Source organism: Urocampus carinirostris, chromosome 9 (assembly GCF_059441175.1).
Source record: "Urocampus carinirostris isolate Australia breed hairy pipefish chromosome 9, RoL_Ucar_1.0, whole genome shotgun sequence".
Classification (NCBI taxonomy): Eukaryota; Metazoa; Chordata; class Actinopteri; order Syngnathiformes; family Syngnathidae; genus Urocampus; species Urocampus carinirostris.
Window position 1 is genome coordinate 8,469,421 of NC_142357.1, and position 17,247 is coordinate 8,486,667.

The window sequence follows — 17,247 nt, forward strand, 5'->3', positions numbered from 1 at the left end:
GGCTCAGTACACAACCTTGGGGGGAGCCAGTGCTCAGTGTTAGGGTGGGACTGTGGGCGGTTTGAAAGGAAGTCCATTATCCAGTGGCAGATGGAGGAAGAGAGTCCTAGGTGAGAGAGTTTCTCCACCAGGATATTAGATGCATTGTATGAAAATCATTGCAACATGACTCCAGACTGATGCTCAAAAAAAGTCTGCATGTTTTATATAAGCTTATACCTGTAAACCTGAGCGACTAAAATGCGTAAATGTCAAGATATGATCGCAATCGTGTTTTTACTCCATATTTCTTTGGGGGTAAATGGGTGTGAAAAGTTAAAGATCTGACCCGAGGGTCAGCAACAAGCTTTTCTTTGGTGCCCCCTACTGGCTCCCTTGCACTTTTAGAAAAAAGTTTGATCATGGAACATTTTATGGTTTCTGCTGGACAAACGTGACACAAACATTCATTATACATTTATTGGATATGCACAGCTCACTTATCCCTGAACCGCTAGAGTCGGAAGGGCACCACTTCCCGTGGTGCGTCTTTTGCAAGTACAACCTGGTGGTGCCCATCCCTCTCCAGGCCTTTTTTTGTGTGGGGTTGCTCCCCTACATGAAACAGTAGTGGTTTCCATGGTTACCGGTAGCAGGAGTGGCTTCCTGGTTAGACTCAAATATAGCACCTTTATCATCTGGTTGCTGTTACTTTTCGGTGTAAAGCGCCATCCTGCTCTTCAGAGATGAACCGGACCTCAGCATTGACGCGCAGCACCATGTGACAATACTTATACTGGGGAAAAACTATGTTGTTCCGAAATTTTGAGCATGGGCGTAAACAGCCCAAACACCCCTAAACTATTAGCATTTTTCAAACTCTTTTCCCTATTAATGACAGGATAGGCTCAAATATGAAAAACGCCAGATTTGACAAAAACCAAAATTGTGAACAACGCTGCGTCGCAAATACTCCACTGCCTTGAAAAGTTTGAGTCCATTTGTATCGTAGCACCGCGTCGTATTATTTTCTATAGAATTTTTGTAGCATATTACTGTGGCGATATTTTTCTAGTATTTGTTTGGATCCATTAACGACAATGGTCGTAGGGGCACCATTAATCATGGTGCGTCATGGGAAAGTACAGCGTGGTGGCGTCCATCCCTCGGAAGGCCAACATGGTTCCACCTGTTCTCAGACCTGAACTCTTTCGCATGTTAGGCAAATGTGCTAACCACTGCACTATTACTGTAGTTGTATTTTCGTCGTATTTCTGAAGTTATATTTTTGTAGTAATCCCATCGTAAATCTTTGTAGTGTATCTGTCTTATTTTTATAGTATTACTTCGGTTGTATTTTTGTAGTATTTTTATAGTACTACTGTACTTTTATTTTGTACTATTTTGTAGTATTCCATACTAGTATTTTTGGTGTATGCTTTTGTATCTACTGTACATTCAATTTATATATCAACTCAAACAATAAAAAAAACTAGATGGATAAAAAAAAAACATTTTTTTCAAAAATGATTTGAAATAAGTAACAAACACATGAATATTTCAATAAAAATACATAATCAAATAGAATTAGTTTATTGGAAAAAATAGTTGTGAAATGAAGAGATACCAACTGAGCAATAGCCCAGACTTTTTACCCTTCCTGACATCAGGAGATCTCACAACTCACTGTCATTGTACCCGAGTGAGACCTTGTCTAGAGAAGGGACTGCACAATACACAAAGAGGTAAGTATTAGTTTCAGGAGCGAGCAGCAGCAAGTCAACTGCAGGAGAGAGAGTGGGAAAGGTGAGAGGAGAGAGAGTGGGAAAGGTGAGATGGCACAACATTCATTTGGACAGGTAACTTAAAATTAGTTTTACCTGGTTATATCAGTATTATTTTCCCCCCATTTTATTAACACTCCACTTATTGAAACATGAATATTTTGTTTGTTTGTACATGATTCAATTGTTTGTTTGTTTGTACATGATTCAAATTGAATCTTTTCTTCCGGCGCCGTCACGAATGGCAGCCACTCCAGCAGCTCCCGTGTTATTTTCGATTGTTCTCGATTGTTCTCAGCTCAGGGATGCTGCTGGAAATGTGAATTTCCCTTCGGGGATGAACAAAGTATCTATCTATCTATCTATCTATCTATCTATACTTTAAAGGTGGGGTGTGTCGTTTGCGTTGTCATTAAAAAGTTGAAAGGTAAATTCTCTTATGCATATGTGTTCCAAAAGCCCTTATGCTATGTTTTCCACTGCACATATCTTATATTATCTTACCCTTGTCTAACCAGTTTGGGGCAGAACACATTAGTTTCCAGGCCTGGGGGAGTGGTGGATAGAATAAATGGTAAATGAATGAAGCGCTTTTCAAGTCAATGAAGACCTCCCAAAGCCCTGTACAATGTGACACACACACACACACACACACACACACACACACACACAAACACAAATAGGGAGTCAAGATTTTTATGTTGAGTTGCGTTTAGTGTTGCAATTTACGAAAACAACACCCAGCTTTTGGATATCGACAGACTGATCGGTGCAGTGTGTGCAGTCATGCTGACCCTGCACAGGTCCACAGTGGCGAAGAAGGAGCTGAGCCGAAAGGCAAAGCTCTTGATTTACCAGTCTATCTACCTTCCGATCGACAGAACAATATCCTGGATAACGGCTGAAATGAGTTTCCTCTTCAAGGTGGCTGGGCTCTACATTAGAAATAGGGTGAGGAGGTTGGTCATCCGGGAAGGACTTTGTGTAGAGCCGTTAATCCTCTGAATTCAGAGAAGCCAGCTGAGGTGGATAGGGCATCTAATAAGGATGCCTCCTGGACTACCCCCTAAGGAGGTCTGGGCATATCTTGTCTGCAGGCCAGGGGACAACCCAGGACACGCTAGAGAGACAAGGTCTCTCGGCTGGCCTAGGAAGAAGACCTTGGGATCCAGTCGGACAGACTGAATTGAGTAGCTTGGGTGTGCGAGGTCTGGGCTTCCCTGCTGAGGCTGCTGCCCCCACAAGCCAACCTTGGATAAGTGGTAGATAGTGGATGAATGGACTTAACCAGCTGATGTGTGTTCACGATACACAAATCGCAATTTGATGGAAAACAAATTTTGGGCAATTCCCAGAAGAAACAGGTCTTTTGAATAACTGACAGGACAAAGGACATCAATAATTAGGAGTATCCACGTTTGCAATGCCCATTTTATATCTGCTATTGTAGCTTTCTGGTTTACATTTACTTGAATGACAAATGCCTTATCAAGTGTAAGTAGGATAAATGTCGGGGAATAGGGTTGGCTACTAATGCCTACTACCGAATGTTGTAAGTTTGCTTATTCTGGTGCTAGCTAGTTTATCTTTTAAAATAATAATATTAAATGAATTATTTCTTTATAATACATATTTAATAGTACATTATCATTAATAGAAAATATCGTCATTACTAAGTTGAAACAAAAACCGTACCTATAATCTTTGAGCATTGCTGTGATTCAGCACTCAGTTAGTGTTGTCTGTGGTTTCAGTAAACAAAGAATTAAACAAATCAAAGCTTCAAATTTTTGGGTTTTAATATGTTCAGGGTTAAAAAAAAGCAATATAATAGGATTTGTAGTTAAACATTTTGTAACATGCTTCAACATTCTGTATCACTTGGTACCATAGCCCCATTGAAGGGAAAATGTCTTGTGCCGGATGTTTCAATATCTGTCGTGGGGTGAACAGATTTGTGGTCAGGTGACCACAAAGCACTCATTCAAACTGAAATTGTCAACCATCAGTTCACTTCAACTCCATACTTAATCATCAAAAAAAAAAGTTAGATTGCAAAATAAAAATTGAAATATACCAGGAATTTGACTTCCATTGGAATAATTTATTAGAAATTGTATTAAATCAATACATTTTAAAATAACTTACTGAATAAAAAGTAACCCTATAGAATCACTGAACATTAACAATAATTTATTGAAGAGAATTTAACTTTGCCACTGACTCACTGTTCTGTCATGAATAGAACAGGCAATGCCAGACTTTTGGCCCCTACGCTATCAAACAGTCCCTCTTCACTGATGACCCTCAGATGGCCTCAGCCACGAATCAGTTGAGAAGGATTCTAATGAACTTGGGCAATTGTGAGTGAGAAGAGAAATTCCGGAAAACAACGAGTCGTCATCAGAGAGGTCTTCTGTTCCTTGAAATCAAGGAGTAAGAAATCAATCATTGAAATGCAACCAGGTTAGTAACATCCTTAAATATGACGGGAGCTTTACTTGCTGTGCTGCCGCCGCGACTGGGGTACATCCTTTCACGACTTTTTTCTTCTTCCTCCTTTCTGCTACCCGAGTAGGTGGGACTGTCGAGTCCCTACACATGCAAACATTTACAATGGAAATAACAGTACAGTATTTTGAATGAGATAAACAACACAAGTCAGGTATGCGGATAGTTTATGTAAAGGTGAGCACCAGAGACTGCTTTGACTTTTTCGTCAACCTCCTCCTTTCCCGGGCTGACACCAGAGGTCGCTCTTCGCCGTCTGGGGAGGTTGGCACAGGAAATGCATCTCCCAAAGGGGCTAAGCACAACCGAAAACAGAAATTAGTCTAACTTGCAGGACACAATTGGTTACACTTCTTCTCATTATTATTTCGTAACTGCAATTGACAGCTATATACATCAAGGGTAGATTCGAACTGGCTTGGGAGTCAATTAACAAATGGTGTGGAAAAGTAGGGATTACTACTCAAGCACGCTTCTTTTGGCAGCAGAGTAATTATCTTTTGATATTGAATCCCAAATCTGATATTTTGGCAATGCATATGGAATTTTTTTTTTCCCAATGTTCCGTAAATGTATATACAGTGACACATTTACATACTATCTATCTATCTACCCTAGTCATATCCCTCGAGAGGGGTGACCGACAGCAAGACAAACACATACAAAAGCAAAGAAAATTAAAAAAGGGAAAAAGTAGCAAAAAACACAAACAAAAATGTTTGGACAATGGCCAACCCAAATGCCCAAACACCTAAACATGTTAAGCACCTCGGCACCCAAGTTGGTCATGCTTTCGTCCCTCCAGATGAAACAGGACACAAGAAAGCGGCCATGTCACTCTGGTCAGGGTGACACAACACTCTTCTGTTCAACAGCAGGGCCCGACAGCTTTAACTGGTTTACCCCTGCCGCATCATACGGGTGCCCTGCCCATCCCTTAGAACCCGCCTAAACATCCCACTATCCCAGGAGTCCCCAAACTTTTTCCTGTGAGGGCCACATAACTTTTCCCTTCTCTGATGAGGGGCCAGGGTCAGTTTGTAACAGAAAATGTGTGATGATTGCAGGAGTGCCTAAATGTAAAAATCTATTGTACACCTCACCTGCAAAATGGATGGTAAATGTCAGTCTCACACGACACCATTTACTTGTTGACATTAAGAGTGATTTATTGAACAAGTCTCATTAAATCACGTGAGGTCCTGTGAGACTTGCCCCAAACACCCTTCTCTGACCTGTGAGACTATGTCATCTAGTGGTGGTATACTGGTACTTCACTTTTTCTGCTTTACAAAACAACACCAAAATCCCAAAATATAACATTTCAACTAGTCAGCAACCCTTGTTACGCCATGTAAAATAGTTACTAACTGATAGGTAAAAATGAAAATAGTTCATAACTAAGGAATATTTTATTGCAAAAGTCCAACTTAATTATCAAATACAAATACACATATATGAAAAAAAAAATCTAAATGCTTTCTGGTATTGTTCAGGGGGCCGGACCAAATGTGGAGGCGGCCCGCATCCGGCCCGCGGGCCGTAGTTTGGGGACCACTGCACTATCCTTTCACAACACTTCTCCACTGCTTTCTATCACCGACAAGAGCTCTAGCTTCCACTATATTTAGACCTCTTTCCTGCAGTGCACTCATAACACCATCCATCCACGTCAGGGGTCGGGAACCTTTTTGACTCAAAGAGCCATAAAAGCAAAAAATATTAATTTTATTTTGGGAAAGAGCCACACCATATATTATGAGACAAATTTACTAAATTGCTAAACCCGCACCCCAGACAAAAACTTAGTCTTCAGCACATTTACTTTTGATGATTTGATAAAAAATATGAAAAGAGAACAATGCCAGAGCCCCTGTCCCAAAATCAACAAACATACCACTTTCTTGCAATTACTCAAGATCGGTTAAACTCCTTTTGACCCTTTTTTTTCATACATATTGGTTTCAAAACCAGATGCAAGCAGTTATTGTGTAAAAACGTCACAACATTCTGCAAATAGGGAGCCTGATGAGCTCACTTTTGGCGCAGATGGCGTAGGGCGAGAGATGGGAGGGAGTGCTTGCGCTTTTTGCATGGCTCCACCCATCCCTCCCACTCACCCAATCAAAAGACTAAGTTCTCTTCCGGTGTTTTGGCGTATTTACAGTGTGTTCTGTGGATTCATCATAAGGTATCTGAACACTGAACACAGATTATATAGTGAACTTTTATATAAAGGATTCTTTAGCGTTGTACAGCCAAAACGAGTTTTTTCCCCCCTTTTTTGTGTGACACCTTGACTGTAAATTGTAGTGAAAAACGTGCCCTATATATACTGCGAAGTAACGGCGAGTGCTTAGCTTTGGATTGGATTTGCGTGTACCTGAATAGGATGAACAACTCAAGTTTCGAACAAGATGGAGAAATTTTGCATGCAATCAAATTTGTCTCTGAGCCATAGATATTCATAGAAAGAGCCATATATGGCTCGCGAGCCATAGGTTCCCGACCCCTGATCCACGTCAATCGCGGCCTTCCTCTTGGTCTCCTTCCATTTACTTCTGCTCTGTCGATCCTCTTCAACATTTGCTCCTCATCCATCCTCTCCATGTGTCCAAACCACACACTTTCTCAGTTCCACGACTACTCCAGTTCTGTCTCTCACAATTTCATTTCTCAATCTATCAATCTTGTCACTCCTAACATACTCCTCCATCTAAAAAACATTTAATTTCTTTCTCAAGTTTGTGTTCAGGCTCCAAGTCTCAGCACCATACAACACAATCGGCACAGTCACACTCTCATACAGTCCCCTCTTAACGTCCATACTCATAGATTAATTGATTCCTGGATTGTACTCGTATCTAGAATTCTTCGTATCTTGAGTGAATTTTCTCGATACGAAAACTAATCAGTTACCAGCCTCCCAAAAGTATCCAAGATCTGGGTAAAAAAAAATTCCTGCAGATATTAAAGCCAGAGCAGGCCCAATCCCGACCAAAAAACTTGTTTTGCGAGACTGAGCGCGAAGCAAACCCGACATTTCATATTCTATTTGTGAGAACACACAAGGAGGTGGGGGGATTGTGTCTGACTCTTTCAGTGATCAGCTGAGTAACTAAATCATCCAAATCAGTGGGTGCCAGCAGATTACTTTTTTCACTTTATTTTCAAACAATACTTATATGCTCAAGGGATAACTCAGTATATTTAATAATTTATTTCATTGGGTGAAGCTATTCAAGATTGCACTGCAAATTGAATAAAGTAAAACTTTGCTGATTTTAATGAATATTTTACCCCAAAAAGTTACAATGTTGTTCCACTGGCGGATACATTTTGCTCAATCTAAGTATTATTTTTAATTTTATTTTCTAGAAAAAAACAAAACGATAAAACCTTAGAATCAGGTTAAAAATATAGCAAAATCCTCACTTACAGCATAATTTTTGACCAGAATGAATAACCTGTATTACCTCTTGAGCCACATTGACCACAAATGATCAGAAAAACTGTCAATTTAAGCCACGTGATAATTTCAGCTATAAAAGGAATGAAATGTTTAAACATTTTCGATTGACGTTGAGCCCCAAGATTTTTGAACGAGAAAATTGTGCCCTCGGCTCCAAAAAGGTTGGGAAACACTGCTCTAGTCCACAGGTGGGCAACTATTAGGAGTCGGGAGCAACATTTGGGCATAACAATTGGGCCAAGGGGCCGATACTAGAGACCTATTTTTTTCATTCATGAAAAAATATACACGTTATATTCATGTTTGTTTTAAATGAAATTGGTCTCGTGAAATTGGCTTTGAAACGCTCACAATTAAAGAAAATGATATACAAGTTTTAAGCACTACATTGAATATTTAGTTTGTAGTATTATTATAGCTGGGTTTTCTTACGTATTTTTTGAGTATTTATGCAGTCAGAATTTTGAATTTTTTTTTAAGAATTTCGCAGTATTTCCTTAGGAGTATATCTGTAGTATTTATTTAGCAGTATGTCTGTATTTTTTTGGGGGGGGCTGCTTCCTTCTTAGTACTTTTGTAATATATCTTATATTTTTGTAGTGTTTTCATAGTAGTATTTTTGTAACACAGTAGTTTTATTTTTGTAGTAATTCTGGTGTAAAATTTATGTAGTAGTATTTTTGTGTTGTAGTAGCCCTAATCGTTCAGGTCATAGGGGCACCATTTCCTGTGGTATTACTCTATTAGTACTTTTGTAGTATTTCTCTAATATTGCTTTCGTTTTAAAATGAAAGCAAAATAATATATTACGTCCCTGTTTTTAGGAACTAAATTTCATATTGAGTTTTGAAGTAATTTTGTAGTATTTCTGTAATAATATTTTTGTTTTAAACACACAAAATGACTATGGGGACAAAGATCGTATCAAAAACATTTATCATTAGTGGAACTTTATTTACTATCATTTATATTCCTCTTATATTTTAACCTTTTTAAATTGGTTTGCCGGATGAAAAAGCCTGACGGGCCAAATGTTGCCAGCGGGCCGTAGTTCTAAAGCTCTAAAGTAATGTTCAAGATACAACTATATTTAAAGTCTGGAAAGTAGTGTATTTCAAATGCATTTCTTCTTACCAAGAAAAGTGCTATCCGATTCCAGCGAGCCTCGCTCACGTCGCCCAATCATACTTTTCTGAAACACAAACAGTCGCATTCACTACCCCACGCCAACAGAAGCACGTAAGCATGCGAAATAATGAAGGTATTCAAGCAATCCCTTCTCACTCACAAGATCATGTTGATGAGTAGAGTACACGTCGAAATAGTCTGAAACACAAATGCAAGCGTTTCATGAAATCTATACATAGAAAGACAACATTCATACGGATTTTTGCATTAAATAGGTTTTCGATTTGTAAAATGTACAAAACATTGCCTGGGTCCCATGTGGACAATTGCATCATAACCAATGTAATTTAGGGCAATAACGAGAAACTTTGAATATTGAAAAAACGTTAAAGGGACATTGTGTATTATTTAGTGCCTCCTAGTGGTAAAAAACACATAAAAACTATTGATTCGAATTATAAGCAAGAATACATGAATTATCATATAAACATGCATTTTTTTAATACTTGTGCATTGAAAATTGTGTTTTTGTTCACTTTGGATCTCCATAATTTAAAATATTCCTTATACTTTGTAGCACTCATTTCTATTATCTAGTGGTCAAATATTACACGGTGTCCCTTTAGGTACGGTATTTTCCGCATTGTCAGGCGCAATGGAATATAAGGCGCACTTTAAATTCCTGGCCAATTTGGGCTTATTAGGTACACTTTATAGTCTAGAAAATACAGGATTTTGTAAGCCAAGAGGCAAAGCAAAAGGGGAATTAACTCAACTCGGACCATTTGTGGTAGTGGACCTCTGGCTGCTGAGCTTCAGATCACCGTAGACAGGCCTTCTCCTGCTGGTTGCACTCACTTTAGTCTTTCTGTCAAACTCCATGGAGCTAAGCCGGGAATCACGGTCTTACAGAAAAATAAAACCAAAATGCGTATTTTGCTGCAGTTATCCATAATGGAAGGAATTAATTTGAATGCTTAGGTTTACCCACCAGTGTCATCGAGCTGGAGCAAGTCATGTATTTGCAGTAGATTACTCCGTCCCGTGTTTCTTGAGGGGGGCTTTCGGACTGGAGCTTGAGGGCGTAACATCGCCATATCAAAAACATCCAATTCTGGGTGTGCTTTTCTATTGTAATAAATGAACATGAAACGTTTTACATTATCAGTTGGAAACAAGGTTTACAATGAGATTATACAAGATAATATTTTCAACCAGCGCACTTTGGAATTGTAGCCCAATTTACAAGTTAATTGTTTCCCAATTTTGAGCTCAATCTAACTAATTAGCAGAGAGGTATCCATATCAAGCTTGTATGGACAACATTAACACTAAGCATTTATATTTGTAGACGAGTTTACAATTCAGTGAACTTATTAAACTGACCTTTTAGTTACAAGTGAGTCTAATTCATCAAGACTCTCCTGCTGTAGATGACTCAAAAGTCGCTTTTGCTCAGCCCGAAGCCGCCGCCGCAGTGCTGACAGTTCATTGTACACATCATGTTTACCACCTGACAAAAATGCACAAACAAACAGAAAAAGAACAATAACAAATATGCTGTTGTTCTTAAAAGAAATTGTTCATGCCAACAAAAAAATTGAAAAACGTTATTGTGTAGTAGAAATATTAATTGTTCACTAATGGGATAGCATATTCCGAAAAGACTCAAAAACCAAAACCAGATCTCTTCCAAATAAAGATCTTTCGCATCCTACAAAAGGTGGTAACTATGTATTGATACAAGGCAAACAACACTTGTTTATATACAGGTGCTTGCGAAACTATTTGCACCCCTTAAACTTTGTGACCTTTTGCCACATTTCAGACTTCAAACAAAGATATAAAACTGTAATTTCTTGTGAAGCATCAACAATAAGTGGGACACAATCATGGAGTGGAACACACTTTATTGGATTTTTTTTTTTTTTTAAAACAGATAAAAAACGAAAAAGTGGGTGTGCAAAACTGTTCAGCCCCATTGATATATACTTTGTGGCGCCATCCTTTGCTTCGATTACAGCTGCAAGTCCCTTGAGTATGTCTCTATCAGATTTGCACATTGAGAAACTGATATTTTGGCCCATTGCTCCTTGCAAAACAGCTCGAGCTCAGTGAGGTTGGATGGAAAGCGTTTGTGAACAGCAGTTTTCAGTTCTTTCCACAGATTCTTAATTGGACGGAGGTCTGGACTTTGACTTGGCCATTCTAACACCTTGATATGTTTTGTGGTCAACCATTCCATTGTAGCTTTTGCTTTATGTTTTGGATCATTGTCTTGATGGAAGACAAATCTCCCTCTCAGTCTCAGGTCTTTTGCGGACTCCATCAGGTTTTCTACCAGAATGGTCCTGTATTTGGTTCCATTCATCTTCCCATCAATTTTAATCTTCCCTGTCCCTGCTAAAGAAAAACAGGCCAAAACAATGATGCTGTCACCATCATGTTTAACTGTGGGGATGGTGTGTTGAGGGTGATGGGCTGTGCTGCTTTTATGCCAAACATAACGTCTTGCATTGTTGCCAAAAAGTTCGATATTGGTCTCATCTGACCAGAGCACCTTCACCCACGTTAGATGTGTCTCCCAGGTGGCTTGTGGCAAACTTTAAATGACATTTTTTATTGTTATCTTTAAGAAATGGCTTCCTCCTTGCCACTCTTCCATAAAGGCCAGATTTGTGCAGTATACGACTGATTGTTGTCCTATGGACAGATTCTACCACCTGGCTTCCTGGCTGCATTTCCGATCAGTTTTCTCCTTGTATGAACTAAAAGTTTAGGGGGACGGCCCGATCTTGGTAAATTTGCAGTGGTCTGATACTCCTTCCATTTCAATATTATTGCTTGCACAGTGCTCCTTTGGATGTTTTAAGCTTGGAAAATCTTTTAGTATCCATATCCAGCTTTAAACTACTCCACAACAGTATCTCGGACCTGCCGGGTGTGTTCCTCTTTCTTCGTGATGCTCTCTGCACTTTAAACAGACCTCTGAGACTATCACAGTGCAGGTACAGAGACTTGATAACACACAGGTGGATTCAATTTATCATCGTTTGTCATTTAGATCAACATTGAATCATTCAGAGATCCTCACTGAACTTCTGGACAAAGTTTGCTGCACTGACAGTAAAGGGGCTGAATAATCTTGCACACCAACTTTTTTGTTTTTTTATTTCTTAAAAAAGTTTAAAATATCCAATAAAGGGTGTTCCACTTCTTGATTGTGTTCCACTTATTGTTGATGCTTCACAAGAAATCACAGTTTCATATCTTGATGTTTGAAGTCCGAAATGTGGTAAAAGGTCACAAAGTTCAAGGGGGCCAAATAGTTTCGCAACCCACTGTCGAGTATTAAAAGCCTTCTTTCAATTTTAAAGCACTAAACCATCAACTACTTGTGACCATATATCACTAATTGCATGGCCAAATCACTTAGCAAAGGCTTTTAATGGCCAGAATATCATAAACGCTTCTTTGTGCGTGAATTATTTTGTATCAAAGAGGTTAAATGATGGGCTTTCCTTATTTAGATGTACTACAAGAGCCTTGAACGCTGTTTCAAATTGTACCCGAAAGGTGATTGGGTTTTTACCAGTAGTACAAAACGTTGCCTGTGTGTATGCACACCTGCAGCTCGCAGTCGATTCATCCAAGCAGGAACCGGCGGGGACTGCTGACCAGACAAAGTTTGCGCCTGAGGAAAGAAAGATGGAAAAAACTTTTTTCTCTCTGTCCAGCAACTCAAGGCAGCCAGAAATTAAGAACCCATGCTTCAGGATTTGTACACTTTTTTCTGGGCGGCAGTAGCTCAGAAGGTAGAGCGCTCGTCTTTCGATCCCAGTTCGAATCCCGGCTCGTCCGTGTTACATGTCGAAGTGTCCTTGGGTAAGACACTGAACCCCTAACATCCCCAATAAGCAGGTTAGCGCCTTACATGGCTGCAAGGCCGCTATTGGTAAATGTGGAGCACATTGTAAAGCGCTTTGGGAAGTCATTGACTTGAAAAGCGCTATATAAATGCAGATCATTTAATTTCATTTTTTCATAGCCACAGACGATTTGACAATACCTCCAGTTTTGCAGATCAACAAATATATCTGTGTATTACATATGTGATTTTTAATTTTGCATGAGCATTTTTGAAGATTTTTAGATATTGAATAAATCACAAATATATTTCTGGATCTGAACAATGCGTGCGTAAATATGTTTGGGACTAATCTCTGCCCATATAAGTGTAAGGTAAAAGAGATGGTAATATGTAGCTAACATTCTCATTTGTGGAAGGTTCTTCCCATTACCATTTACCACCAGGAATCTACCTTATTTTTTCTGTGTGGCCCATAAAAAATGGCCATAATTGATTGATCCACCAAACAATTGCTCTGATACAAATTTCATACTGCCCTATTTAGGTGTAGCATGCACCTGTTCTCTTGGGCGCGACCCGTAGGGGAGGATGACGCTTCATAGGACATCATACAAACTAATAAAAGCTGCCGTTAATCACGTGGGAAAAAAATGCAATGGCAAAGTGAAACCACCACAGCGCAATGTCGGTGTCATTTTTAAGCAGAATTGTTTTCTTTTTCTTCAATTATTGTGAGTTTTTTTTAGCCAGACTGCGAACAGCTACAAGCACGTCACAAAAAATTCAAGCACTTTTCAAACGTTGGAAACTCAACATAAAAATTCAGGCATTTTTAAAGAGTTCAAGAACCCATACAAACTCTGAAGCTTTTATTTCTAAGGTGTGTATGCACATGTGGTACTTACGGAGAAGGGGGAAGCAGAGAGAAGGCTCTCAACGTGATTCCTACGGCTCTCAATGTGATTCTTAGGGCTCTCAAAGTGATGCTTAGGACTTTCAACGTGATGCTTACGGTTCTCTACATGATGCTGAGGGCTCCTTTGCAAAGCAGGAATTGGAGGGGACTCCCTCTGCTGGGTAAGGGATACACATAGCATGACACACATTGATTGTCCAATCAGATTATTACTGGTAATATTTTTATGAACTCTTTACAAAAACTGTACTGCGGTTTGCTTTTTTGCGGACTCGCTACTTTGCTGATTTTCATCTTGCATTGTGTTCTGCATTCTGATTGGCTAAACAGCTGCCCCGCCCCTTTTCTGTCTGTGTCTGTCCATGCAACAATAACGATCGGTCTAAGCTGTACATATACCCAAGACAGCTTGATGAAGGTATATTACGTATGTGCAAATCTATTTCAATTTCAAGTTTCTCTAAAAGCCGTGTCAACAAAAGGCTCAGGTCTGACTGCGGCCGGGCAACATGCTTTGAATCGCCAACAAAGTTGGACTTCTTGACACGCTAAAGGAAGGTAAAATCAGTTTTCCATAATTTTTCACGTAATGGTAACAAAATATCATCTGAAGTTAAGTGGATAGTTTTTCAAACGTTCAGCATTAATCTTTAATTATTTTTTCATTCTATATTTAGTTCAGTACCACAGTCGAATGCTAATTTTATTGTGCATTTCACATCTTGTAATGACAATAAATTCTATTCAACGTGCAAAGAAATTAACAATTGTCTCGGGTACAGTAACTAGAAATAGTGTGCTGATGACATACAATTTTTCTGTAACCTACACAAATGCAAAGTTTGAGCTGACAAAAAGACAAACACAATTTTATACCGACATATCATAAAAAATTAGTGGTTTGCATTGTACAAAAGTGTGCGTTATACACGACTAGATGCGTTGTTGGTTGGTTGGATCCCTTAACCACTAGTCGTAGGGGCACCATTTCCTGTGGTGTGTCTTGGGCAAGTACAGCCTGGTGGCGCCCAACCCTCTCCAGGCCAATATAATTCTCAACCAAATTATATTTATAATAATTTATACAAAAATCCAATTAATATTTTATTTTCCATGTATCCTTGTTTATTTTTTCTTAACCAAATGTGTCCTAACACTCAAAAAGTTTCCCCACCCCTTCTGTAGTAGCAGACAATTGCTAAAAGTAAGCAAGCTGAGACCAAAGCAAAACATACCTTTACAACAACAGGACTTTCTCGATTCATACAAGCAGGAACTGGCGGAGACTGCTGACCAGACAAAGTTTGCTCCTGAATATAAAGAGATAGAAAGGCAGCTGATTTAGTTTTTTAACCAAATGTGGCCCACGAATCAAAAAGTTTCCCCGCTCCTGCTCTACTAGCAAGGAATTGCTAAAGGTAAGCAAGCTGAAACCAGTGCAAAAATTACCTTCACGGGACTTTCTCTCTCACGTCGCCTCATCTGTGCTGCCTTCTTTCTTTCTTCATTCTTAAGTCGTTCTGCTTCGATCCTACTCTGTTCTACCATGTTAAACAGCTCCTGTTTCTTGGCTTTTTCCTGTCAATCAGATTTAAAACCAGTCATAGAATAGTAAATAAGAAGAAGTTTTATTTTTAAAAAACAAATAAAAAATGTAACCCATATTTTCCTGACCGTAAGGAGCACCTTAAAAAAAAAAAGGCCAGAAATTTGAAAGTACGCCTTATAACAGTGTCCCAGTGTTATCGCAGAATACTGCGAATACGATTGGAAAGCCATACAGTAATTATTTGCATGTGTGCATACAAGGTTTACGGTAATTCCATATTCGAGCAATGATTGATTGATAAACATCTCTGACCTAAATTGCAAAACATAGTATGCAATGGGATTCGAAATCAATTCGGTTCCCATTGTATACAATGTTTTGCGATTCGAGTCAGCAGCAAGGATTAACTAATTGCATAAATATGTACCCGTACACACAGAAACTCTTACCGTATTCTCAATTTCGTGCTTTTTATATTCCAGTGCGCCTTATGTATGAAAAATATATGGCACAAGGGGTGCGGTCCCTTCTCAAGCTTTCTTCATTTTGCACATGTTGAGGTTTTTGAGTTTCGGGAGATGTAATAATAAGGTGTAATAATAGTCTATGGTTTGAAATAATCACCACAATAATCCGTGGTCTGTGCAGCCCTTTGAGACTCCTTGTGATTTAAGGCAATACAAATAAATATGACTTGACTTGACTTTTTAGGGGTGCGCCGTATAGTGCAGAAAATACGCTATATTGTGTCTTTACGTAAAGGACCTGACCTCCAACTCCTTCTGCTTTCTTCTTTCTTGTTCTTCTTCATACTCCCTCTTGATGAGAGCCGCCTCTTCTGCTACTCTCCTCTCTATTTTTTCATCCTCCAGTCTGTTTCGCTCCCTCTCTTCTGCCTGTTTTCTACGCACTTCTTCAATCTGTAACGAAAGACCAGTAAAATATCTTGACCAAGTTTCAAAGTCCCACGCTAGCTTTAAAGGTATAAACCATTTGGATTGGATGGGCATGCCATGGATGATTTTAAACACTACAATTTCAACCATTTAATTTTCTATTTAAGTCTCTAGATCAGTGTTTCTCCACCAGTGTGCCGAAAAATGTTGTCTAGTGAGCCATGGAAAATTGTCCCAAAAACAAGAAAAACAATACATAAAATGAGAAAAATAACAGAAATAATCTGATGCCTGGGCAGTGGTTAACGCGTGTGCGGCAAAGTTCTGAGGTCATGAAATCGAACCTCCTGTGTGGAGTTTGCATGTTCTCCCCGTGCTTGCGTGGGTTTCCTCTGGGCACTCCGGTTTCCTCCCACGTTCTAAAAGCATGCATGTCAGGTTATTTGGCTGGTCCAAATTGTCCCTAGGTGTGAATGAGCGAGCAAATTCTGTCCCTGTGTGCCCTGCGACTGGCTGGCAACCAGTTCAGCCCACTGCCCAAAGATGGGCTCCAGCACCCCCACGACGCTACTGAGGATAAGCAGTGCAGATAATGGATGGATGGATCTGATGCCTGCCATATCAGAGACTGTTGTGAATTTTGTTACATGATCATGTTGCAAAATTATTTGCTAAGCATGTACTCCAGGTAAATCATTAGAGTAAATACCATATTTGAAGGTGTCATTTGAGTTTACACTATAAAAAAGTTCCACTCGCTAATTTCAAGAATCATTTTCTCATTAATTGCTTTCAAATTAGGCCATTTCCTGCCTTGAAAAGTCAAATGTTAAAAATTAATACAATAATTGTATATGTGTTCATTTGTAAGCTTAAATGTAATATTTTTACTAAGTGATTTTTTTTTATTTGTGAAGGTTTCCTTAAAAAAGGTTGCAAAATACTACTCAAGGTGATGGTAAAAAAAAATATTCTGAAGTGTATTCAGAGTTTCAATACGCCTTTTATTTTTGCTCTGGTTCATTATGGGCAGCAAAAATCAACTTTCGATTTTAGGCTCGGAGTGGAAGACAGGCATTTGGAAAACATTTCTGGGCTGAATAGCTTTATCCACAAGCCTAACCACAGAAAATAAATCTGA

At 39.1% G+C, this 17,247-nt stretch overlaps 1 protein-coding gene across 3 annotated transcripts in view; it reads right to left on the reverse strand.

Moving 5' to 3' along the window:
* Positions 1 to 3,846: 3,846 nt before the first annotated feature.
* The window catches only part of LOC148359242 (centrosome and spindle pole associated protein 1-like), a 36,847-nt gene continuing 23,446 nt past the window's right edge, over positions 3,847 to 17,247 (reverse strand). For 2 of the 3 annotated variants that reach the window (XM_088344446.1, XM_088344449.1), the window contains 13 exons: positions 15,981 to 16,130; positions 15,111 to 15,239; positions 14,897 to 14,971; positions 13,651 to 13,824; positions 12,502 to 12,568; positions 10,261 to 10,387; positions 9,866 to 10,002; positions 9,657 to 9,779; positions 9,035 to 9,072; positions 8,881 to 8,938; positions 4,460 to 4,569; positions 4,265 to 4,358; positions 3,847 to 4,185 (listed from right to left, as the gene is read on the reverse strand). In XM_088344446.1, coding sequence (XP_088200572.1) covers positions 4,058 to 4,185; positions 4,265 to 4,358; positions 4,460 to 4,569; positions 8,881 to 8,938; positions 9,035 to 9,072; positions 9,657 to 9,779; positions 9,866 to 10,002; positions 10,261 to 10,387; positions 12,502 to 12,568; positions 13,651 to 13,824; positions 14,897 to 14,971; positions 15,111 to 15,239; positions 15,981 to 16,130 — 1,410 coding nt within the window. In that variant the 3' untranslated portion in view covers positions 3,847 to 4,057. Of the gene's footprint in view, positions 4,186 to 4,264; positions 4,359 to 4,459; positions 4,570 to 8,880; positions 8,939 to 9,034; positions 9,073 to 9,650; positions 9,780 to 9,865; positions 10,003 to 10,260; positions 10,388 to 12,501; positions 12,569 to 13,650; positions 13,825 to 14,896; positions 14,972 to 15,110; positions 15,240 to 15,980; positions 16,131 to 17,247 lie in introns of all 3 variants that reach the window. The other variant, XM_088344447.1, reaches the window with a different exon arrangement.